We start from the raw sequence: 25,100 nt of genomic DNA on the forward strand, positions 1-25,100 counted from the left end.
TTAAGGGCTAAAATGAATGAAAATTTACATTTTCATGCATGTTTCTATTGTGAAATTGTCTTAGGAACACGAATATGATAAAATTATTACCAGAAAATGGGATCTAAGAGGTCCCCCAAGCAAAAATTTACAACCAAAAAATTCACTAAAAGTAAAAGTGTCTATTTAATATGTTAAACTGCCTTACCCAAAGCGTTCTCATCCTCAGATGGTAGTTCCAGATGTCCCCTACAAGCTGCAGGTCGAACCGAGTTGATATATGGATGGAACACTTTTTTATTTGAGTATGAAAATCATGCTATTTTTCACTAAAATGCCAATAACTCCCTTTAGATTTAATCAATTGGGATGTTCTACCCTGCATTTTGTTGCATTTTTTTAGCCCTTTCAAATGCATTTTGAATTTTGAAATTTAATTGAATTTTGCCTAAGTTATAGCCTTTTTAAGATTTTTGACGTTTTTGAACCTTCAAACTTTGTGCCCCGATTTGCCCCACTTTCCGTTGACCTAGAGTGCTCATATTTTGGCCAGATGCTAGTTTTATATGTACAAACAACCCATGAAAATTTCAGGCAGATTGGTGAGGTCCAAACGACGTCCCATACAAAGGGGTATGCCCTGTTCGTGGACTCGCTCATAAAATGAGTTTCAAACTTCAAATGATTCTTCAAATTTCAAAATTATGATGAAGTACAAAACGGAGTAACGTTTAAATGAAATTTTCAATACATTTTTGAATTGCTTTTTCAATCCTGGAAACATGTTTTGAAAAGTTCATAAATTTTCACAAAAAATGTTCCGAAGTAAGTTTGAGGCAAGTTTGATATTCCAGTTTGAAATTTTCACGATTTTTCTCTCAATTTTCGTGTGAATCACTGTAATTGTTTTATTGAATTGGAAAATAACCTCTTTATTGTCAAAAAAAATCGAACTAATTAAAAAGTAAAGACTTGAAAAATAAGAAAATTATCTATGAAAACCTTAATTCGATATAAAGTTAAGGATTTCATTAGATGCAATTTTTAAATAATGTCAATAACTTTTTATAAGAAACAGCTGATTAAAATTATTTGTATCGCTTTCAATACTTCCTATCTGCAAATGTTTCTTAAAAATCAATTTTCTTTAATCTTGAATTTATTTCAAATCTATCGCTTTTTTCAATCTTTATTTATGTATTGAAAAAGTTGTTTCTTCATGCCTCAAATAAATTGAAATTTAGCGGCAGTATTCAAAAGGAATTTTGAAAATAACATTACATACATAATCTGATCCTGACGTGGGACTGAATGTTTCAATTTGTCTCGATTGATCTCAGATTTTTTTACCAGATTTTTTTACCAATTGAAACTTGAAAAATTATGCAACCAAACCAAACATTTTTCCAGATTTTCCTCCACCCCCTATTTCAGTTCATCCATAATGCATTTCGTTTGAATATCCCCACTAATGAGCACCGACCATCTTCCCCACCTACCGAGACAGCATCAGCAGCAGCATCATTTGATTCGAGGAGGAGGGGATGCGGACTCCGACTCGTCGTTTCAGATAATGAAAAATAATCAAACCAAACGATCGAAACTAATAATTCAATAATGTGATGGGGGTCAAACCTGGAGGCCTACAGGGGTGGTCGGGGGAAATTGTCGGTCCTCTTATCCAATTCATGATGGCTGCTGCAGCTTCCGAAGAGGCAGGGGCGAGAACGGCGAGGTTGTGCTCAATGTGTGTGGGAGTGCAAACATATAAATAGCCCAGAGGGGGTGGAAGCCCATAACAATATGGTGTGATCAACATAACAATTGGAAAATTGGGCGAAAATCTGGTGTTTGGAAAGCAGTGATGCGAGCACGCGAGAATGAGACAGAGTTGGGCTGTACTTTGGTCGGTCACAGGGTGGCAACTTTTCTGCGGAAGTTGTTGAACAAATTTTGAAATTCATCAATTTGCGGTATATTTTTTAAAAATAAATTGAAAATTTTATCAATGTCATTTAACAATATTTTGTGAACACTAATTTCCATAAGTTATCTCCAAGTGGTCACCATGCATTGTCCTCCCTTATCCTGCTCCATCGCAAATTTTCTAGAACCATTCCAAGGTCCAAGCAGCAGTGGCAGCAGTCGTTATCGAGCCAAACATGATGTCCCATATTTGTCCGAGTTCCGTTTTCCCTAGCTCTTCGGGCGGAATATGCTGCCCAAACCCATTACCACCCACCACCTACCCACCCAGCCGGCAGTAGCATAAAACATTTCACCCCCACTCCCAAAAGTACCACAAATCACCCATATAGAATACAGCATTCGGTGGTTTCTCTCTGTTGCACGTGTTTGCTTTAATGAGCTAAACTTTGTGTGCAGCAAACACCCTCCCCCCCCCCCTCCTGGAAAACTGCCCCGATGGCAGAGTGGCCGCTCCGAAAAACTGGGGGAAAAAAGTCCACCATCAGCAGCATTGTCAAAAGCCCTCCAGAACGACGCGGACACTCTGAGGAGTACGACGGTCCACTTTTTTTCCTGAGGGAGGGACACATTCCGGAATCGATTTTTGCTCTCCCCGTGTGTGTGTGTGAATTTCGACGGTCCCTGGGACAGCTTGAAGCCGGAAGTTGTGGGATGAGGCGCAGCGACACGAGCAGACGGTTGGACGAATTTTGGACGATCGTGATTTTGACAACTTAGAATCGCTTAAAGCTCTATCGAGTGTTTCATGAAAATCAACTCATTTTCATATTTTTTTATTTTAAATCACTGTTTTTCAACCAACTCCCTTTTGGAGGGACCGTTCTTTAAAGGGAATGAGAACCTTTTGCAATTCAAATATTTTTTTAAATTTAATTTATTTTTTATTTTCTGCTAAGCAAATTATATGTTTTACTTCCATAAAAAGAAACATTTTGCAATCCCTGGGCCTTGTAAAGTCAAGGGGCATGATTTGATCCTAGTGCATTAGTTAAAATTTGGGTAAACATTCTTTTTTATAAGCACTATGGACACCATTTCATGCTACGAGAACTCGCTTTGCCGCGTCGACCGATAAGCTGTCTTCGTGAACTAGGTAGTTCTCCGATAGTGAAAATATCACAATTGCACAAGAAACCGCTGCTTCTGTGACTTTTTCACTATCACAATGTGGGATTTAGGTGGGACTTCAGGATAGTACAATTTATTTGTTGCTTAGCATTAGCATTTAAAATAAATCTGTATGCTTTCCAAATCTATTTGATGATAAATTTAGTTGCAATTGTTAAGTTAGAGTAATGCTGTCAATAAACTTTGATTGTTGTAGAATACTAGGCATTCTTTTATGTCAAATTGTCCATAGAGTCTCGATCAATCAATAATGTTATGATATCGGACACAATTCGTTGATCTGTTGAACTAACGGTTTTCGGATTATGGTTGTATTGACCATTGTTACGAATCGAGGAACTACGGATCTTTTGACGTAAATGGTAATTTGTTTTTAAAATCGCGATTTCTATCCTATTTGTATATCAGTTCGAAAATTTGTATTGTTTTTTGATAGAAGTAGTACTGCAACAGTTGAAGGAACGTTTAGTTTTGAACATTAAGTTTAGAGGATTTTAGATTAAAATTTAGATTTTCAATCCAAAGTAGTTAGCAAATGAATATTTGGTCTTAAATGAATAATTGAATAAGTTGGACTTATGAATAACACACAACTGTGCATTTATTCTAGAGTTAGATCCATACAGCGTCAGTGTTTATTTGGTCGAAGTGTACTAATTCATTGGCAGATCTGATTCTAGTTGTAATGTACGACAAGACTACTGACGGACGTGACAGGACGAGGGCCCAGTTTAGAGGTTTCAACATCAACGATGTGCGGCTGGACCACCCTCCCAACAAAAAAAATAAAATAAAATAAAAAGAAACATGTTGCAATCATGTTAATTTCAAGTACAGTCATCCCACAAAGTCGAAACACTTTTGTGATAATTTGTCAATAGCATGCCAAATGCATCTTTTCTGGCGACCCTTCCATTTTTAGGACCTTTATTTGGACATTCTCTTGCTATTTCACTAGTATAACTACACAGAAAAAAAAATCATGGTAATATTACATCTGGGAAGGGGTACATCTTTTATGTCAGAAAAAGTTGTAATTTTACCTCTGAAAATGTGTAATTTTCCCTTTTTTCTGGTGTAATGTCACTTTTTCAGTCTAAATTGAGGTAAAATTACATCATAAATTTACATTATTTTTTTCTGTGTAGTACTTTTAGAACAAAAGCTGCATTTTAAGACTATTTTATTCAGAGCAGCTCCTCCAAATTGCCTGTTCCATAATTCCATAATTGGATGTTATTGTGCCTCCCACCATTGTAGAACATCTGAATTAAACTAATATTTTCCTAAAAAAGTTATCAGACCAGACCATTCATAAAACATAAGTAAGCTTGAGTTCCATTGGTTCCAGTGTGTATTCATTATTTTGTAAAAAAAAGTACTCCTGGAGAGAACCAAAGTTTGTTTACATCCGTAAGAAAAAAGTGTTCCGAATTTGTTGATTTCAAGGGTCATTGTTTTTATTTGATAACTTTATATAAAACGTAAAACTTTACACTCGGTCAATACATCAATTGAAAGATCGCAAGAAAAGCTTTTACATGAAGGTTAAAGCATATTATTATGATCAATTATCAATTTTCTATGATTTGTTGAACGTTGGCCGATCTGTAAACTGTTCCGAATATGTGGGATGGCTGTAATTTAAAGAGCAATTCCAATTTCATAATAAAATATAAGGGTCATTCCAGGTCAACTGAGTACACTTTTGGACTCGACCTTCACCGATTTGGACCAAACTTGGAGGGAACGTTCATCTATCGATAGTTAACCCTCTACAACCTAACCCCGCCTCTAGACGGGCTTCGATTTGAAAAATCGCCAAAAATCAATTTTTCAACCAATTTTTGATCTTTAAAAAGCACTGGAAAGAAGAACTCTTAAAATTTTAGAAAATTTCAGGGTTGGAAGTTTAACTTGTTTTATGTGACTTTGCCAATGTTTTTAAAAATGTCATTTTTTTAGGGGTCAACTTAGGCTGTGTTTTTCACTAACATTTCCAATATTTTCAGTAAAAAGAAGTATGCAGTAATTTTTGTAGGGTCCCAGACTATGCCTCTATGCATTTTTTTGCGATTTAAATGATGATGGTGCGATTCTATAGCAGAAAATGTGAAAAACATGCAAAAAATTGAATAAGTGACTGTAAAAACATGAAAAAATTATATAGGCGAAATGTAATTATATTAGGTGGTAGAGTAGGCCAAATAACACCAAAAACAAACATAAACTAAACAAGATAAATGCAAATTAAAATACTAAAAATGAAACAAGAAAAACATTAAACAAGAGAAGTAAAGTTTTTCGTAGAACAAAAGTTGCTCAAAATGACCTCCTAAACACGGGAAAAATAAAAATTTTCGAAAAAAAAATTTGGGCAGTAGAGGGTTAACAGAAATCCAAAGTTTGGTGCTGATTGGACCATCCCTCTATTTTTGGCACCGCCCTCTTTTATGGCGACTTTTTTTTTCTTTTAATCATAACTTTGAAACTATTTGAGCAAAAGACTTTCTACAAGTTTTATTTTACAGAAAATTGTCCAAGGAATTCGATAAAAATGAAATTTTAACCCTTAAATGCCCACTAATATTATGAATTCAAATCCGAAATAAGTTTCTCACACAATAAGAACCGAATTATGCGGGATTCATCCCTTTTTGTTGAAAAGTACACTATGTACTTCCGAGTGCTGCGCAAAATCAAACTTTTTTCAGTAAAATCGCTGTATCTCGCCAATAGTTCATTTTAGTTTGAGGTCGACATTGATTATTATGTAAAATTGTCCGGGGAACACGATGGTGATAAAATAAAAACAAATAAAAATATAAGCAATTGATCAAAACTGAATTTTAATAATTAAAACATTAAAATATAATATTAGTGGGCATTTAAGGGTTAAAATTTTATTTTCATCGAATTCCTTGGACAATTTTCTATAAAATACAACCTGTAGAAAGTCTTTTGCTCAAATAGATGCAAAGTAATGATTAAAAGAAAAAAAAGGTTATAACCAAAACTTTTAAACATGATAGTTATGCTACTATCAAAAAAAATTAAAAAAAAAAGAATGAAATTATAATTATATTAAAAACCTAAAAGTTATTTGTGTTTTACTAAAAAGCTTAGAAACTAAGTTAACTGAATAAAGACATGGATTTTTTTTCTTAAAAACGGTAATAGCAACCTTAGCGATGGTAAATTTTACGAAAAATTAAACCTGATTTTAACCAGAAAAACTATGACTATCAAAGTCACTCTGGAATTCAAAATTTAAAATAAACTTTCAACGAAACATTTTTTTTTTCAAAGCACCATTGAAAAAACCTTGTGTGGCCTAGTACATGTTTTAAAAATAATAATTTTGAAAAAAAAACCTTAACACTTGGAAAATATTCCAAAAATAAATTTAAATTCAATCAATGTCACCCCGGTTTACGGTACCTGTAATCTTATTTTTTATAAATTTTGTAAAATATTATTTATTGGTTTTTATAAACCAATTCAAAAATATTCCTGAAAAAAAGATTTTTAATTAAATAAAGTTAACTTATGTAGAAATGCATTTGGTAATTAAATAGAAAATTCAACTTTCAAATTTCACCGCAATTTAGTGAAATTTGAAAGTTGAATTTTCTATTCAATTACCAAATGCATTTCTACATAAGTTAACTTTATTTAATTAAAAATCTTTTTTTCAGGAATATTTTATAAGTAAATAAAAAATACGACAAACCTTCGCATAATCGAAACCGTCATCATGGGTGACATTGGGTCTGGGGGGTGAGATTGGGTCACACAAAAATGCAGAAATTTGTACATATGACCCAATGTCACCCCTGATGACGGAATTTCAGATAATCGAGTTTGGGTCGTATTTATTTAATCATACAAAGAAAAAACTTGTACAATCGATTGTAATTTGTTTTGCAAACATGGAAAAAATACTCCCCCAATTTGTTTGAAAAAATAAATATTTCCAAACCACGGACCATAAATTTACGTGAAATTGTATGAAAGCAATTTTGCAATTTTTTGGAATATTGAGCATTTTGTAATAATTTTCTTTTTTTGCAAACTGTTCTTTAAAAATTTAATATTTCCGGGGTGTCTTGAAAAATTACACTGCTTATTTGAAAATTTTGCACCAAAAATTGTCATTTTTTTATTTGTTTTTTTTTTTCTCAGCCCTTTAGCCATTGACACTGGTGTGGTTCGGTATGAGAAAGCTTATTTTGTTACGTGAATCAAACTCTACTGAGACTACCAAAGTAAAACAATCATCGTTCTTTGAAATAAATATGAAAATTTAGCTGACAGTTGCATTCGATCGCTGAGAGTTTTTCAACATCAATTTTTTTTGAAACTTCAGGGTAAATTGAATATTTCTTGAGATATCACGTTTTTAAATTTATTTTTTTACAATATTTTGCGTTAGAGCACAGTAGGCCTTAAAATTTAAAGAAATAAGTTTTAAAATTTCGTAGCGAAGGCGTGGTCGAATGGTTATTCTGTCCGCTTTGTACACGGAGAAAAAAGAGTTCCCAAAATCGTGAACAAGCGTTCATGAAATTGGGAACCACGAACAAAGTGTTCAAATCTCATGGTACGTTTTTGAAAAAGGAAAAGCAGACGTTTTAGTTGCTAAGCGTCAATAAAATTCTTTAAACTATCTCTGTTTTTATTGGCATAACAAATGTTTATCCAGCTTAACCAAATTTCTGCAAAATAGATATCAATCAAATAAATATTTGAACACCACATTGGATCATTAGAGCCATCATTGTTTGAAATAAAGGGGCCATCCATAAACCACGTGAACCCTTTAGGGAGGGGTTCCATACAAAAAAGTTTTTTTTTTTGTATGGACAATTGTACACGGGGGGAGAGAACCTTTCCAAAAAAATGTCCACGTGGTTGCACATCAAGAAAAGAATACTGATAAAGCCTGCAAGAAGTATACGAAATACGTATCTGTAAAGATATTAAAATATACAGCGGAATTAAAAGAAACAACTCGTCCCTTTGTGCCTTAAATTGCCTAGCCAACAGTAATCAACTTCTCATTAAAAGCTTTGCACGTTGACTTCCCGTTCCGGACAGTCCAATTTTGACGACCCACCTGCTCTCGGTCCCCACTCGTCCTCGACGTACTTTGCGGTTTGACCCATAAAGGCTACATTATTGCTGGAATATATTTCGAGTGTTGTTGAGGTTTACGGTATTCATGTTTGTCGCGTTCGGCGTGAAAATGCCCTCCGGTCACGCGGGAGTCCTTTTTCCACCCCTTCACCCACACTCACAAACAGCCAAACACAGTTTACTTTGATGGGTTAAGGTTTGGTTCAAGAGGGGGTGGTTGGATGGTTCCGTTTTGCGGTCTAGCCAGGTTCATACACACACACAAGCCACCAACCATTTGATGGGGACTGTACGGTCCAATGGTGGTGAGTGGACATCAACGACATGAGAACAGTTGCCGCAAAGGGCCCTAAAGGGCCTGAAACTGGGAAATTTATGACACCCCGGTTGAACTTTGGGGGGGAGGATCAATCGACATTTGCACGGGTGTGGGAGTTGAGGTTTTAAAGAGGGATTTTAAATTAATTAAATGGTTTTTTGAAATGCTTTAAACAAGTTGAACAAATCCACTTAAGCGAAGTGAGCACAAAAGTTCTAAAATCCTGAGAATCTTTCTAAAAATATTTGCAAAAAGTTCACTTACCATAGTTTGATTGAAAACACAAAATTTCCCCAAAAACAAAAATAACCCAGCAATCGATGACATTTTCCCAAGCAACTCCGTTGCGATCAAAGCTGCCATTTTTTCTCATTTCCGTTTTTTCTCTTGTTCTCTCGTTACCGTTTTTCTTCGTTCCCGCAGCGATGGTGTGTTCCTGTAGGCAGTAGTCAATAGAAGAAGACGAAGAAGTTTTCCGGAAACACCCACTCACATTCATCACCACCCCCCTGAACGGAATTACGACCTGCAGATCCCGTTGTTTTCGTGCGTGCGTGCGTGTGTTAGAAAGAGAGAGAGAGAGTGAGAGAGAAGGAAGACGACGCTTGGAAGAAACAAGAAGAGGAAGCTGTTACGGTTTTTGAGAAGATTAAGAAGACTGTGTTTTTTACCCGTTTGAGTGTATTCGTTATTGTTATCCTGTTTCCAATCAAAAAATTAAAAGAATAAGGTTCGATTCCGGGCGAATCGTGACCGCAAGTGTGATAGAATCTGTTGAAAGAGAAGAGAAGCATATAGTGCGCCAGAAGAGCAGGAAGAAGAGGAAAATTGAAGATTCGGCCTTAGCAAGCCCAGCCAAGATTTACGTAGTGTCCTCGCTTTCGGAGGCGGCTCGGAGTAGTCCCGATAGTCCCGACCCCCGGTTCCCAAACATCGCCGCCACGACGTCCTCCCTGTTGTTTAACCCGGCCCACCCGGCGCACCAGCCCAGCCCGGCGCTGCAGTTCAACCCGCTCGTCTCGACCGGGCCCGTGACCGCAAGCAAGCTGGCCACCCACATACACCCCGGCACGACGCCGGAACAGCTGGCGGCGGCTGCGGCGGCACATCACGGTGCGGCGGCAGCGGCGGCCGCGATGGCGATACCGAACGCTGCTGGCCAGCTCGAGGGTGCCCTGGCGGCGCCCAAGTACGGCACGCTCATTCCGAACCGGGTCTTCGTTGGCGGTATCAGGTGAGTGGCACTTCTTTTAATATATAAATTAGGCTCCTTTTTGTTGCTCCATGAACACTGGGTGAGTTTTACTGACTGAGCTTTACTCGCCGTTCTAAAAATCAAAACTATTTTACTATGCAAGTGTTGAAAAAATCCACTTTATAGCACCCATTTGAGCATTGAAATTTGAATTTTAATCATACTTATTTTTTGCACTCAGAAAATCTGAGTCCAGTCCAAGTATAGTCCAAGAAATTCACTAACTTTCGACCTATAGGAGTATGGGTGTTGGAGGCTGTTGCAAAAAGATATTAAGGTTTAAAAAAATCAATTTTGAGCAGTAATTTGCAAAAGCTATGAGAAAAAGTTAAACCAATCCTGGATGTCTATGACACATTTTAAAGGGTTTCAAAAGATCTTTCGAATGCATCTAAGAGAGTTGGAATTGATGAAGTTTTACGGAAATGCGAGCAATTTTAAGATTTTTCATGTTTTTTGGACCTCAAACTTTAATGCCCGTTTTACCCCACTTCCCTTTACTGTAGAGGGCTCATATTTGGCATGAGTTCATCTCATGTATAAACAAACAAACGCTGAAAGTTTCATCCAAATCGGAGCTCCTCGATACGACCTCTCAGCAATTCCATTTGAAAAGAGCCTAAACCAAAAAAAAAGTTCTCCGATCGGGCTCAAAATTTTTCTGGGGGTTCCTTGGCCAAAATAATTAGACCCGTATTTTTTTGTTTGGCCATTAGGGTGGCCTACATCGTGCTAGGGTGGTTCAAAAAATGGCAATTTTCGTCATTTTTCGCAAAAACCGCTTTTTTCTAAAAATCATATCTCCGCGCCATTTCATCCGATTTTAGCTTTCTTAGACGCAAAAGAAAGGTGATGAGTTTGGCTATTTGGGAAAAATAGTAAAAAGTTCCAAAAATCTAGCTTAACTATTGAAAAAGTCGTATGAAAACTTAAAATGGCGTTTTGACCGTGTCTGGACCAAAGAGCCTATGTCTGAAAATATTTTTATCGGATTCCTCGGAAAATTTCACATAACATATCAAAAAATTGGCGATGTCGAACCGTACGTTTTGGAGATACGATTTTTTGAAAATAAAAACTGCGTTTTTCGACGCGCCACGCGCAAAAACGGGAAAATGACGAAATCGGCAAAAAATCAACTTTTTTCACTAAAACTGCGATAACTTTAAAATTTCAGCGATGACCTATACATGTCTGGGTACCAAAATTTTCGTAATTGAGAGACGCAACTTTTGGTACCATAACATCTATAGGTCATCGCTGAAATTTTAAAGTTATCGCAGTTTTAGTGGAAAAAGTTGATTTTTTGCCGATTTCGTCATTTTCCCGTTTTTGCGCGTGGCGCGTCGAAAAACGCAGTTTTTTTTTTCAAAAAATCATATCTCGGAAACGTACGGTTCGACATCGCCAATTTTTTGATATGTTATGTGAAATTTTCCGAGGAATCCGATAAAAATATTTTCAGACATAGGCTCTTTGGTCCAGACACGGTCAAAACGCCATTTTAAGTTTTCATACGACTTTTTCAATAGTTAAGCTAGATTTTTGGAACTTTTTACTATTTTTCCCAAATAGCCAAACTCATCACCTTTCTTTTGCGTCTAAGACAGCTAAAATCGGATGAAATGGCGCGGAGATATGATTTTTAGAAAAAAGTGGTTTTTGCGAAAAATGACGAAAATTGCCATTTTTTGAACCACCCTAGCACGATGTAGGCCACCCTAATGGCCAAACAAAAAAATACGGGTCTAATTATTTTGGCCAAGGAACCCCCAGAAAAATTTTGAGCCCGATCGGAGAACTTTTTTTTTGGTTTAGGCTCTTTTCAAATGGAATTGCTGCTCTAGAAACCGAGCAATATTTACAAAAACTGCATGTTAAACAAATGAAAGAAAAAAGGGTTCTTAAATGCATTTCACACCTGCCTCTTTAGTTTTAAAAATATCAAAGTATTGACAATTTTTTTCGCAAAATAACTTTTTGCAGTACTGTACAACGAAATTCATCAAAAAATATCGTTGATCCATCTCAAATATGAGCAGTTCTTTACGAAATCGATCTTTTTTTTTGAATTTTAATTTTTGTTTTTTTTTAATCCGGCTGAAACTTTTTTGGTGCCTTCGGTATTTTCAAATCAAGACTAACATTTCAAAAGGGCCATACTTTCAATATTACGCCCTTTTGAAATGTTAGTCTTGGTTTAAAAAAATGAAAAAAAATGTTTTCGAATGGATCGGAAAATTTCACGAATGTTTCATATTTTAACATTGTAAATCGGACCATTAGTTGCTGAGATATCGACGTTAGAAAATGGTGGGTTGCTTGAAAACATCAATTTTCCCGATTTTAAGCCTTTGCATGGCAATATCTCAGCAACTATGGGTCGTATCAACAAAGTTAAAAAAAATGTAGAGAATTTTCTCAGCTTTCAAAAGTGAGCAAACATGTGTTCTAATTTAAAAAAAAAATGGATAACTGGGACTTTTTTTCCAAAACGTTACCTAAGAATGGCTTTAACTTGAAAACAGTGCTCTTTTTTTAAATTTCTCTACAGTACTTTTTGATTGCAAATTTGATTTTACATCGAAAAATGAAGTTGGAAAACACAGCTGCCAAATTTGTATGGAAAATTATATGAACGAACTAATGATGCAAAATGGCTTCTTTGGGCATACCGAAGGCACCAAAAAAGTTTCAGCCGGATTTAAAAATACAAAAAAAAATCGAATGACCAAAATCTCAGAGAATTGCTAAAATATGATTTTAAACGCAAGAAAATGCATTTCAAATTATTTACAGTGCATTAGACTTCCTTCCATAATTTTAAAAAAAGATTTCCAACGGCCTAAGTGCATCATAATTAATGTAAGAATTTATGAACCTTTCACTGAAAGCTTCAGGAAATCAAAACATTCAAAATAAATGAAAATTTTCAACATCATGAAGAAAATGTTACCAAAAAACATAAGAAAATTAGAAATGGACTTCAGATAATCAAGTCAAGACTTTTTAGTGAAAATCCACACAAAATTTCTCGTCAAAAGCTTTTCGGTTCCAACAAATTGTAGAACTTGGAGAAAAACGTTACACTTTGTTCCTGGTTACGAAATTCATAATTTATGTCCGTTTAACAGGCAGCTCGCTAACTAGACTGTTTGAAAAATTACGACGAAACCACCGATGTAAATGTTTTCTCTATAAAATACAAAAAAAAATGATTGAATTTTGACCTTAAAAAATCTAAGAGATGATTTTGAATTTGTTGTACATCCACTGACCCGCGATCATTTTGGTTTGGTATTGTTTTTAACGTTTGTCTGATTGACTGAGCCTACAGCACACACGAAAAAAAAACGTCAATTCCCAAAATCGTTTGCAAACCACCTAGTAATATATGATAGGAGGCATAAATTCCTCCGTGGTTCTTTAATTCATGAACATAATTCACTATTTTGGAATTTTTTTTTCTGTGCAGAACAAATACTGTAGTTTAAATTCATAATAAAAAGCCTTTCATAGCATTCTGCCTGCTAGAACCAAAATCTGGATATCTGGATGAGTACACGGATAAAAACATAGAAATGTTTCCAAAATCGTCAACATTTTTACGATTTCGAACAACAATGTTGTCGATTTTCAAAACATTTACATCGAAATCGAGAAAAATGTTGACGGGTTTGGAAACACTTCTATGTTTACGTATCCAAAAACATAAAGATTCCAGATATGCTGACAAGATATCTATCCATGTAAGACAATTATGTTTCTAAAAAGTTTATGTCCTCGGTATGGTCAAGGATGAAGGTTGATTGTTTTTACGGCTGAAGGTAGATTTACAAATAAAAATCAATTTTAGAAATTTATTTGTTGAATGCACTTGTTTATTGCACTTTTATCAACTTTAAGCGTTTATTTTGCAACTCATTTCCAAAAATGCCAATACAGTCCAGACTCGATTATCGGAAGCCTCGATTATTCGAACTTCGATTTTCCGAAGGTTTGTATGGAACTTCGAATAATCGAATCACGATCAAAAAATATGTTTTCGCATTTTTTTTTAATTTTCTTACTTTTAACATCAAATTCAAGTTTTGCTTTCTAATTTTAGTCAAACTTGAATAGTTGATTGCCTATGAAATTACAAAATACTTATTTTCCGTCATTTTGCATTAAAAAATCAACAGTTGTTTAGGGATTATACTTAAGCTCGACAATCAAAAGTAAGAGAACATTTAATTTTTCGGTTCTATTATCCGAAATGAAATTTCAATATAGCCTTCGGATAATCGAGTATAGACTGTAAAAAATAAAAATTTAAACTAAAGTCAGATTTGAAATAATTACAATACTCGGGTGAGTTTTCAAAAAGCACACATGCATGCATTTTAATGCATTTTTTTTAAGAAACGGGAATTGAGATTTTTGATCCGAGTGGTAGAGGATGATCAAATGCTTCTTCTGAAACTTAAATTTCACTGGTTTTGCTTTTTACATCGAGAGACAAGTTAAGAATTTTCTCTGAATCAACTCATTATTTTGTTCTTTGTTGGGTAACTTATCATTATCAAAATCATACAGACCTTGGATTCTTTAAGTATACAAATTTTAATAAATAAATAAATTATTCGCTCTATGCCATTGCCTTGGCGTTCTCGATTGCGAGAGTCCTACTCGAAACTAGGTGTCCTGAGGCTTGTGATTGTTGATGCAATTGCAAACCTCTTTTTACACTTAGGATTCCATCCACCCCGGGATTCAAACTGACAACCTTTGGATTGTGAGTCCAACTTCCTTAGTAGTACCAGCGAATCTACCGAGACAGGACCCAGGAAGACGACCTGGACTAGGCTAACGACCTAACCTCTAGGTCAGACCGGGGCCAACATTTACTTCCCCGTCCGACGGAAGGCGTCTGGGATCAAACCCAGTGCAACTGGTGTGAGAGGCAACCACGCTTATAACTACACCACACCGGTCCAAATTTTATTCAATATTTAAAAATTGTTCTCCGCTATGATTCAGTTCGCACTTGACATTTAAAGTCAGCCAGCGCAAATTTCTTTCCCTCTAATCAATTATTAACCGTGAACAGATTTTCGGCGCACGTCCGCGCCCGAAATTTGCTCATAATTTCATTACTTCAAGTTGCCTTCATCCCACCGTATAATGCTGCTCTCTCACAGCATAAATGTTAGATACACCACAGTCAGACAAACACAACGACCGTGGCTTTTGTCCCGGAGTTGTTCTGTGTAGGGTGGAAATTTATTACAAAGTTTTCCGTGCTTGAAAATTAACCAAACACGATCTATAATTCAGGCCCCGGTGGCGGTGCTCGTCGACGGCTCCAGAATACATACCATGAATAAGTTTGCACCAAAGTTTGCCCACGATCTATTCAAAAACTTTGCACGATGGCCCGCTGAGTAACAATGCGCTGCGCACTCAAAAGTTACGCTAACTAGCGCTCTTTGGTGAAAATTTTCCAGTGATAGCCACCACAGTTGTTGCAGAGTGATGTTTTCCGGAGTGGTTTTTTGTTAACGATACCAATTTTAAATATTTTCCTCGATTAAAAAACTCAAATCAGTTAATTTTACTCAATCGTTTAAATTCCAAAAGAATCCAAAAAAAACTTTCCTGCAAGGCTCCTCTTATTAACAAAAAAAAAACATTGTTTTATCCGTTTTCAAAGGATCTTCGTATAATAAAACGCATTGTTCTCCTTTCACATTATCACAAACTTTTCTCAATGTTTAATCTTCCCTCCCCTCTCACTCCTTTCTTTTCCAGTGGTGACACGACGGAAGCGGAACTGTGCCGGTTATTCTCGTCGTACGGTAACGTCAAGTCCACGAAAATCATCGTCGACCGGGCGGGCGTCAGCAAAGGCTACGGCTTCGTGACGTTCGAAACGGAACACGAAGCGCAAAGACTGCAGAGCGATGTAAGTATGAAGGTACGAAAAAGCCCCCGCCGACAAAAAAAAACGCCGCGACGAAAGTGTGAAAACTCTCTGTTCACCGCACTTGTGTGTGTGTGCGTGCGCCTTAACCCCAGTTACAAAGCCTCGCTCGCCACCACCAACACCTCCAGCTCATAAGTCGTGCGCTGTTCCTTACTTTTTTCTCACGTTGTGTGCTTTCTGATGTTGTAAAATCTTATTTTAGTAGTTGTTTTAGCAAAACAGTGTAAATTGGCCCATTTCCTACTCGATTCTAATGTAAACTTCAATACTGGAGTTTTTCTTTTTTTTGAAATTTTTTTGCTTTTTGGGTGTTTTTGAATACCCCTAACTCAATGCGGTTCTAAAAACACCCAAAATCAAAAATTTAAAATTTGGTTTATAGGTCCTTTAAAAAAAACTCCAGAATAGATTTTTGGCACATTCACACTGTTCTGCATGAATTTTAGTATTAGAAATGTATTTTTTTAATTTTGGTGTATATGCAGTGCATGATTTTAAAAAAGATTTCTAAAATTTTCGAATGTATGGTCAAAAAGATCAAATATTGAATAAAAAAAAACCTTTTAGAAATGTTAAAGTTGATTCCAAAACATGAACAATGTTTTTTATTCAACATTGAAAATTGGATTAGTTTCTTAGTTTGGTACTAAAACATTAAAGGCTGTTTAGATGAAACTTTAAAAACATGAATTTTCTTGTTTTTTTCATCTTTTCACTGAATTGTTCAGAAACCGGAGGTACAATCTTCTATGTCTCTTACACAAATTTATTGGACATTTCCTCAACCTTTCGAACAAAATATTTTCAGGAATGTCCATTATTATTGGCCACTATTTTAAGAATCGAAAAACTAGAATTTTTCAGTAAAAATTTAACTTTGAGTGGCTTTATCTCGAAATCTCTATTTTTCCAATAAAAACAAAAACATAACTGAACGATAATGGTTATCATTATCGTCGTGACAATAATGATAATCTATCGTTATTGTTATTTCGATAATTGTATCGGCGATAATCTTATCGCCGAGCACGGTCGATAACTCATTTTTAAAATCTTCTTAAATTCACTTAACCCATTAATATAATGTTGAATTTTCAATGCATTCAAAGCATAAATACTAAAATGTTCACAAAATACAGATTTTAAAAATACTCAATTTTTTATTATTTTTAGAATTCGCAATATGGGTATCAAACCATTTAAAATATTGCATGAATTTTCACTGTTTCAGAGTTTTTTTTTTTAATAAAATACTAAAATTTTCACAAACTATCATATTTTCTCGAAAATAAAGTACAGTCCAGACTCGATTATCAGAAGCCTCGGTTATCCGAAGTTTCGATTATCTGAAGTTCGATTATCCGAAGGTTTGTATGGGACTTCGGGTAATCGAATCACGAACAAAAAAAAATCGTATTTTTTCATTTTCTTGATTTTAACATAAAATTTGAGTTCTAAATAATTTTAGCGTAGTTTAGGGGTCATACCTATGCTCAACAATAAAAAAATTGACAGCGAAAAAAAACTGTTTCGTGAGTCGATTATCCGAACTTTCGATTTATAGAAGTGAAATTTTTCCGAGGCCTTCGGATAATCGAGTCTGGACTGTACTAGCATTTTCACAAAATACCTTATTTTCTTGAAAATATTATTTTTTGAATAATTTGCTATGTATATTAACTGTTTTAGAGTTTTTTTTTGAATGAAATATTCAAATTTTCTCAAAATACCGTATTTTCTCGAAAATATTAAAAATTTTATAACTTGCAAATTGGGTATCAAACGATTCGAAATTTTACATGCATTTTCACTTCTGGAGTTTTTTGAAAAAGACCAATAAACCAATTTTTTTGATTTTGCTTTTCGGGTGTTTTTTAATACCCCTGACTCAAGGTGGTTCTAAAAACACTCAAAAAGCAGAAACTGGAAAATTGGTTTATTGGACTTTTTCAAAAAAAAAACTCCAGACTTGTTTTAAAGTTTGTTTAATGACATACTCAAAATTTCACAAAATACCGTATTTTTTGGAAGTAGTATTTTGTAAAAATTTCAGTTTTTTTTCAAAAATCCCTGAAACAGTTTAAATACATGCAATATTTTCAATCGTTTGATACCCATATTGCGAATTATATTTTTTTTTAGTATTTTCGAGCATCTACGGTTTTTTGTGAAAATTCGAGTATTTCATTCAAAAAACTCTAAAACAGTTAAAAAACATGCAAAATTTTGAATCATTTAATATCCATATTGCAAATTATAAAATTTTTAATATTGCGCAATTCTCACTAACTTGGACTTCGCACTAAATTTTTGCTATCGATCGCACTATTGCGACTTGTCAAACTGGCTTGGGAGATTTAAATTTTCTCCAAAAATGATCAAAGCGAGCCGATGTTGCTCACCTGTCAATCGCAATTTTAAAGTGCGAATGTCCAGTTTGGTGGAAACTGCGACTGGAAATGTAAATAAACAACTGCTGGTTGCCTAGTTTTCGGAAATTTTGTTGTCAAAATTGCGAGAGAAAAGTGCGGGCCAAATCCAAGTTACAGTGCAAGGATCAATATTTTCGAGCTTTTACGGTTTTTTGTGAAAATTTGAGTATTTCATTCAAAAAACTCTAAAACAGTGAAAATGCATGCAAAATTTCGAATCGTTTGATACCCATAATGCAAAATATAAAAGCTTGAGTACTTTACAAAAATACGGTAGTTTGTAATTTTTTGTGGTTTTTATACTTTGAAACTTACCATATTATCAAAAAAATATTTACTAAGAGGAAGCTTAAAAATTCTACATAATTTGGTAGGTTTTAGTAAATTTTAGAAATGTATTAAATAAAAATTATCGTCCGATATCGTCGATAAAATTATTGCCGATAGAATTATCGGAATAACGATAACAATAACGATAGATTATCGAGGTTCGACAACGATAACGAAAGTTCTATCGTTATCGATATTTAAAAAATGAAAAACTGCGACAAATTTGAAAAAAGTTACATAAAAATAGCTATAACTTGAAAACGGTGCACTTTATCAAAATTTCACTAGAGTTCATTTTGAATGCAAATTCAATTTTACATCGAAAAATGAAATTGAAAAAAAATTGCGACCAATATTTCGATTTTTTGAAAAAATCAGTATTGATTCAAAAAATCATAACTCGGTTAAAGATTTTTTGCCCATTCTGGAAATTTCTGAAAAGTTGGCGTTTGATGTCCTCTAAAACATATCAAAAAATAAAAAAATTCATAAAAATAGTGTTTGTTTTTTGCAAATCAAGTTTTAGTGACAAAAGTGAAATTAAAAATCACTAAAATAATTTTACCGTGAACCATTTTTTTTCAGTGTAGTCTATATCCATACCTACAACTTTGCCGAAGACAACAAATCGATGAAAACACTCCTGGAAAAATGTAACGTACTTTTTGAGGGGTGTTCAACCTTATGTGACAAACTGTGACATAAGGGGGAGGGGGGGGGGGGGGGTTGTTAATTTCGGCCGATTTTTGCGTGACATACTCTGTAGATGACGCCCAATGTGGCGTAAAAGAAATCTTTTTTTAATTTTTAATGTTAAACAGTAAAATCAAAAGGGAGTTAGGCTGTTTTAAGTATAGGGAGCATTCATAAACCACGTGGACACAGTAAGAGGGGGGGGGATAGTGATTGTCCACGCTCCATACAAAAAAAAACATTTGTTTTGTGTGGAAATTGTCAGCGAGGGTGGGGGGGGGGGGGTCTGAGATTTAAAAAATGTGGACACGTGGTTTATGGATGGTCCTATAACTATTTTGTTTTTAAAAGTCCCTTATTAACACCTACAACTTTGTCTAAAACACCAAATAGATAAAATTTGCTTCTTAGTTTTTATTTAGATATTTTATGCGAACCTGAGGCACCATGCGGCCCCTTGCAAGTTATGATAATACACATCTTCAATGGAGACGAATTGCGTTTTTAAATAGTTATGATGAAACTGGAACTATTTAGTTGTAAAATATGACTATTTAAAAGTTTTTTTTTCACTTCTTTAAGATACTTTTTGTTCTATGAATCTGATTAGAATTATGAAATTTTTTGTCTCTAGCTTTTTTTATATTTGAGTTCTGCATGTTCCTATCGTGCTGTTCACATTCTCCTAGCATTGTAATCAAAATCCTTACCTAGCTGTGCCATGTGTGTACCCTTTAATACAGTAGCCCAGTGTAGCATGTGTATTTACAACTCCCTCTACTCAAATTGATTGCTCATTATGTTAATGGCCAGGAGAGAAACTTTACGCCACTTAATTTCCCTTTTTCCCTTCTCTTCATTTGTTCTCGTTCCATTTCCGGCTGCTGCGTGACCCAACAGGGAGACTGCATCGTGCTGAGGGATCGCAAGCTGAACATTGCCCCAGCGATCAAGAAACAAGTAAGTTTGCGGGAGTCTAATCTCGGAAAAGTTTTGACGGAGTCCATTAACGGAGTTTTTCTTATTTTTTGGTTTTGTTCTAATCACAGACAATCTGTGCAACGAACGGTGCCGTGTACTACGCAGCCACGCCCCCCACGCCGACCATCAACAACATCCCAATCGAGCAGTTTGCGACAGTCTATCCGCCAGGTGTGCCAACAATCTATCCGCCAACGATGCCGTATCAGCCGTTCTACCAGTACTACAGTGTGCCAATGGTTGGTGGTTCTGCTTCTTTGGTTGAGGCGTCGCCCTAATTTTACCAACACTTTTTTTTAAATATTTTTACAGAATGTTCCAACCCTTTGGCCCCAGAACTATCAAGGTATGTAAATCTGGCCTTAGAAAAAAAAAAAAACAATCGCCATGCCAGATTTGTATGTTTCGGAAGTTCGTGGACGACCTTGCAGAGCGAGAGAGAGAGGAAGTGAGCGCGCGCGCCTGTACAGCAAAACATCCCGAGAGACCCCCCCTCCGCGTTAGGTGGATAGATATTAAAATTAGAAAACTAATCGAGCAGAAGCAACCCAGCAGCAGCAGCAGCAGCAGAGATCGTGAAGCGACTGAAGAAACGGCCAAACTCAACGAATCAGCACGGCAGCAGTTATTAGTTTTGTTGTCTCTCTTCGCTTACATTTTATTTCATTTAAAATTAGCAGTTTCATGTCGCGCCCGCTAGAAGCGGTTAGAGTAATTTCGATGTAGGATATTAGGTAGAACGGGATTCTTTGCGTTGAGGTGTGTTCTTCCTTGGTTGCGGCACTCTGCCCCACCCCTCCCAAGACGACTTGCCTTATTCTCCCCCAAAACGATAATGTACACACAATTCTAATCTTCTGTTTCAACACGACGATCAATCAAGACAACAAGACTAGCCTTTGCGCAACCAACCAACCAATCCGCTCGCTCAGTTTAATTGTGCTCGCTGTTTTAGTTAATTTAAATGCAAATGTCGGCATTATGGGGATTAAGTTCGCCCAAACTACGTAGCAAACTCCTTCGCGAAAAGAGTTTGAGGATGCGAAATCATTTCGGGAGCTGCATAATTCATGAACGTCTAGTACAGTTCTGGCACAGCAGCAGCGTCACAGAACTAAAAAAAGGATACAGTCTGGTACTGTTTGGAGTGTGGTTGAAGGTGATTGAAAAATTAACTGGACATTAATAAAATATCTAGACAACGAAATTTGTCTTTTGCTTCCATTTTTAAGCGTTTGAAAAAAATCAAATACTGTCCAGAATCGTTACTACCGAGTTTCACCCCTTCCAAAGCTTCGTATCAAATATCTATTGACTTTAATTGTCAACAATGTTGACTCAACACCCTAAACTGGGCAGCACTCGTTCGAGAGAATTATGACCTCAAACCAAGAGGATCCATTTACGGACACAGAGGCCACAGCTCGAAATGAACGAGAGAATTACGCTCTCGAGTTCATTTCCAAGCGAACAAAAAAAAAACAAAATAAAAAAACAAAAAGTCATGTATGCGGGAATCGAACCAGGGACCTTTGTCAGACTAATTCAATGGCTTTACTGCCTCGGCCACCACCGCTTGGTGACTCAAATATGGTCAGAAGTCGATATGTGACGCTTGTTGGAGATTTTCTGTTTCAATCAATGCACAGTGGTCCAGATCGCAAAATTAAGTGGAAAATTGATTTTTCGAAAAATGGTGAAGTTTTGGAGCTTTGGTGTCTTCAGAAGAGTTGTTGAAAATACAAAGGGGCAACTTTTGGTTTGGTTGAAAATTAGGGTGGTTCACGATTAGGGTGATTTTGGAAATCTAACTTTACAGGAATATTTTTGGGAATTTTTTTGTCTTCTAGAAAGTTGTTGGGCTTACCATTTCAAGCAACTTTGTCGAAGACACCAAAATTTTATCTCGTAATCTACGCCTTCTATGACCAAATTTATAGAAAGCATCTGAGCAAACCTTCAAAAATCAGTTTTTTGAACGTGGCAATTCAGGGTTAAGTTTTAGAGAAAAGCGATGTTCTGAGCACTTTTAGAGCTCTAAAAAACGAACATTTTTATTTGTTGACATGCCAATTTGGACTTAAGGGTCAAAAGTTACAGCCATTTTAAGGTAAAAAAGATGCAAATTTAAAACTTAAATATCTCGAAATGGCGCAAGCCAAATTTTAAGCACTAGGTTGCATTTGAAAGAGGAGATCTAGCACTACAAACGCTGAAAAAATCTCAGAGGTGTTTTTCTTTAAACTCGAGATATCTTCATTTGAAAAAGTCTAATTTTCAAGGGAAAATCATATGGGACCACCCTAACGAAATTCGAAAAATGTCCAAATATATGTTTTTCCATGTAATTTTGCCCGCTGAATCCGAATCTGCCCTCAGAATTGAGCCAAAGTATCGAAAAATCGAGTTTTGGTCATAATTTGGTCATAAATGATAATTTTACATGGAAACCCTAAAAATGACTAAAACTCGATTTTTCGATACTTTGGCTCAATTCTGAGGGCAGATTCGGATTCAGCGGGCAAAATTACATGGAAAAACATATATTTGGACATTTTTCGAATTTCGTTAGGGTGGTCCCATATGATTTTCCCTTGAAAATTAGACTTTTTCAAATGAAGATATCTCGAGTTTAAAGAAAAACACCTCTGAGATTTTTTCAGCGTTTGTAGTGCTAGATCTCCTCTTTCAAATGCAACCTAGTGCTTAAAATTTGGCTTGCGCCATTTCGAGATATTTAAGTTTTAAATTTGCATCTTTTTTACCTTAAAATGGCTGTAACTTTTGACCCTTAAGTCCAAATTGGCGTGTCAACAAATAAAAATGTTCGTTTTTTAGAGCTCTAAAAGTGCTCAGAACATCGCTTTTCTCTAAAACTTAACCCTGAATTGCCACGTTCAAAAAACTGATTTTTGAAGGTTTGCTCAGATGCTTTCTATAAATTTGGTCATAGAAGGCGTAGATTACGAGATAAAATTTTGGTGTCTTCGACAAAGTTGCTTGAAATGGTAAGCCCAACAACTTTCTAGAAGACAAAAAAATTCCCAAAAATATTCCTGTAAAGTTAGATTTCCAAAATCACCCTAATCGTAAACCACCCTAATTTTCAACCAAACCAAAAGTTGCCCCTTTGTATTTGCAACAACTCTTCTGAAGACACCAAAGCTCCAAAACTTAACCATTTTTCGAAAAATCAATTTTCCACTTAATTTTGCGATCTGGACCACTGTGCAATGCTTGAAAAGGGATCTGTCACTGAATGGAACTGCCGCTCAAACGAGGCAATGTGCTCTTTCTCTTTCTCTCGTTTTTCGTCTCTCTCTTCCTTGTGTTTGCTGCGTGGTGACAGAAGTCATTTGATTGGGATCATGGGATCTTGATGGAATGTCAAACGTCGCGCTCATTCGTTGGTGTCGAAATTTTGTTGGCACTGGTTTCATTTGACAAATGAACACAGTGGTTTTGATGGTGAGAGTTGTGAGTTATTCTCTCGAGTAGCATTGAGCTTTCAATAAATTTTGTTGAGACTATTCCCTCGACTCTGAATTCAAAGATGAATACCAACTCAGTGCCGATCAAATTCTCGGAGCCGTTGGTCTGTAACGGAGTCGTTAGTGAAAATTTCTGGAGTTTTTATTATTAAAGGTCTAAACCAAATTTTCAGTTTCAAAAACACCCAATACACAAAAACTGTAAATTTGGTTTATTGGACCTTGAAAAAAAAACTCCAGGTTTCTTCAAAGTTTTCCTACAAACTGCAGGAGTTCCCGATCCAAGGGACATTCCATTTCTCTCACTGAGCGTGAACAGTACTTTAGACACACTCACACCAACATTTCAATATAAATTCATTTAGAGAAAAAAAAATCCAATAAATGAGAGATCCGTTGGATTGACAACAGTGAGGAATGCAAAACCGTAAAATATAATAGGCGGATCCAAGCGTGGCGGAAAAGTCACACAATTTGTGTTATTTGCACTGTATAAGTTATTGAGAGAAAAGCATAGAAGCACACAGACAAACAATCGGCAGTTGTCGTTAGACACTAATACAGAACGGATTCGCTAATCCGAATGGACTTGAATTCATGTTAGCGATTCCGAATTTGCTATTTATATTAACTGACAGCTATCAAAAGCCTGAAACCACGTGCTCGGAAATCTTCGCACAATAGAGTTATCTACGTGCGCATGTATTGCGTGTACGTACACGAAAAAAGTGAGGTTAAAATTTGTACCAGCCAGCAAAACAAATGGTGTGCTAGTGTGCGTGAGCACGGGCTTAGATAACTCTATGGGGTTGAAATGTCAACATTAATTTGACAACTTGCTTTGGCGTTTGACGTTCACTAAACAAATGTTTTAAATGGCGCGTATTTTTGTTTCAGTGTATGCTTTTTTTCAGAAAGCTAGTTTCCTACAAGTTTGTCTATGACCGCTTATTGAAACGATGAAAGGAGATACCGTCATCTGGGGCGAATCGGGACTACAGTCTGAATAGGGATGTACAAATGTTGTTGGTCTGAGTCGATTCTAATTGAAAACAACCAGAAAAATCAAAATATTGTGCTCCTACATGGTTAAAACTGCTGTCCCAATTCGCCCCAGTTAACGGTACAACATTTTAAAATATCGTCTACCCTTCTTAAATGCTACTTTCGAATGCAAATGGCTCCATATACACAACAATGACTTAAATGAGCCTAAGATAACACTAAGACACTTCTTCAAATTTTTATTGATATCGGAGAAGGTCGATTAAGAAAGTATCTAAAAATGATCTGTTTAAACTAGAATTGCTCTAAAAGTAATTTCAAGCAAATCAATGTAAATGAGCCAATGTGGATTTTTAAAAAAGTGAATGATCAGTAAATGTTTTACAAATCT

General features: G+C 35.7%; 1 protein-coding gene across 2 annotated transcripts; it reads left to right on the forward strand.

Moving 5' to 3' along the window:
* The first annotated feature begins 9,653 nt into the window (after nucleotides 1-9,653).
* LOC120430951 (protein boule) lies at nucleotides 9,654-21,420 on the forward strand. 2 transcript variants are annotated; one of them, XM_039596074.2, is made up of 5 exons: nucleotides 9,654-9,788; nucleotides 15,603-15,768; nucleotides 20,133-20,192; nucleotides 20,282-20,452; nucleotides 20,526-21,420. In XM_039596074.2, exons 1-5 carry the CDS (start codon nucleotides 9,691-9,693, stop codon nucleotides 20,565-20,567), a joined length of 537 nt encoding a protein of 178 aa, XP_039452008.1. In that variant the 5' UTR covers nucleotides 9,654-9,690; the 3' UTR covers nucleotides 20,568-21,420. The 2 variants fall into 2 exon arrangements, with proteins under 2 accessions (XP_039452008.1, XP_039452009.1); XM_039596075.2 differs by having other exon boundaries at nucleotides 15,603-15,756.
* Nucleotides 21,421-25,100: the final 3,680 nt, after the last annotated feature.

The sequence above is a fragment of the Culex pipiens genome, chromosome 3 (genome assembly GCF_016801865.2).
Source record: "Culex pipiens pallens isolate TS chromosome 3, TS_CPP_V2, whole genome shotgun sequence".
NCBI classification, from domain to species: domain Eukaryota; kingdom Metazoa; phylum Arthropoda; class Insecta; order Diptera; family Culicidae; genus Culex; species Culex pipiens.

Coding starts and splice junctions, on each gene's coding strand:
- LOC120430951 (XM_039596074.2), top strand. CDS start 9,691: ATGGCGATACCGAACGCTGCTGGCCAGCTCGAGGGTGCCCTGGCGGCG. Junction 9,789..15,602: donor GTCTTCGTTGGCGGTATCAG/GTGAGTGGCACT, acceptor TTTCTTTTCCAG/TGGTGACACGACGGAAGCGG. Junction 15,769..20,132: donor AGAGCGATGTAAGTATGAAG/GTACGAAAAAGC, acceptor GTGACCCAACAG/GGAGACTGCATCGTGCTGAG.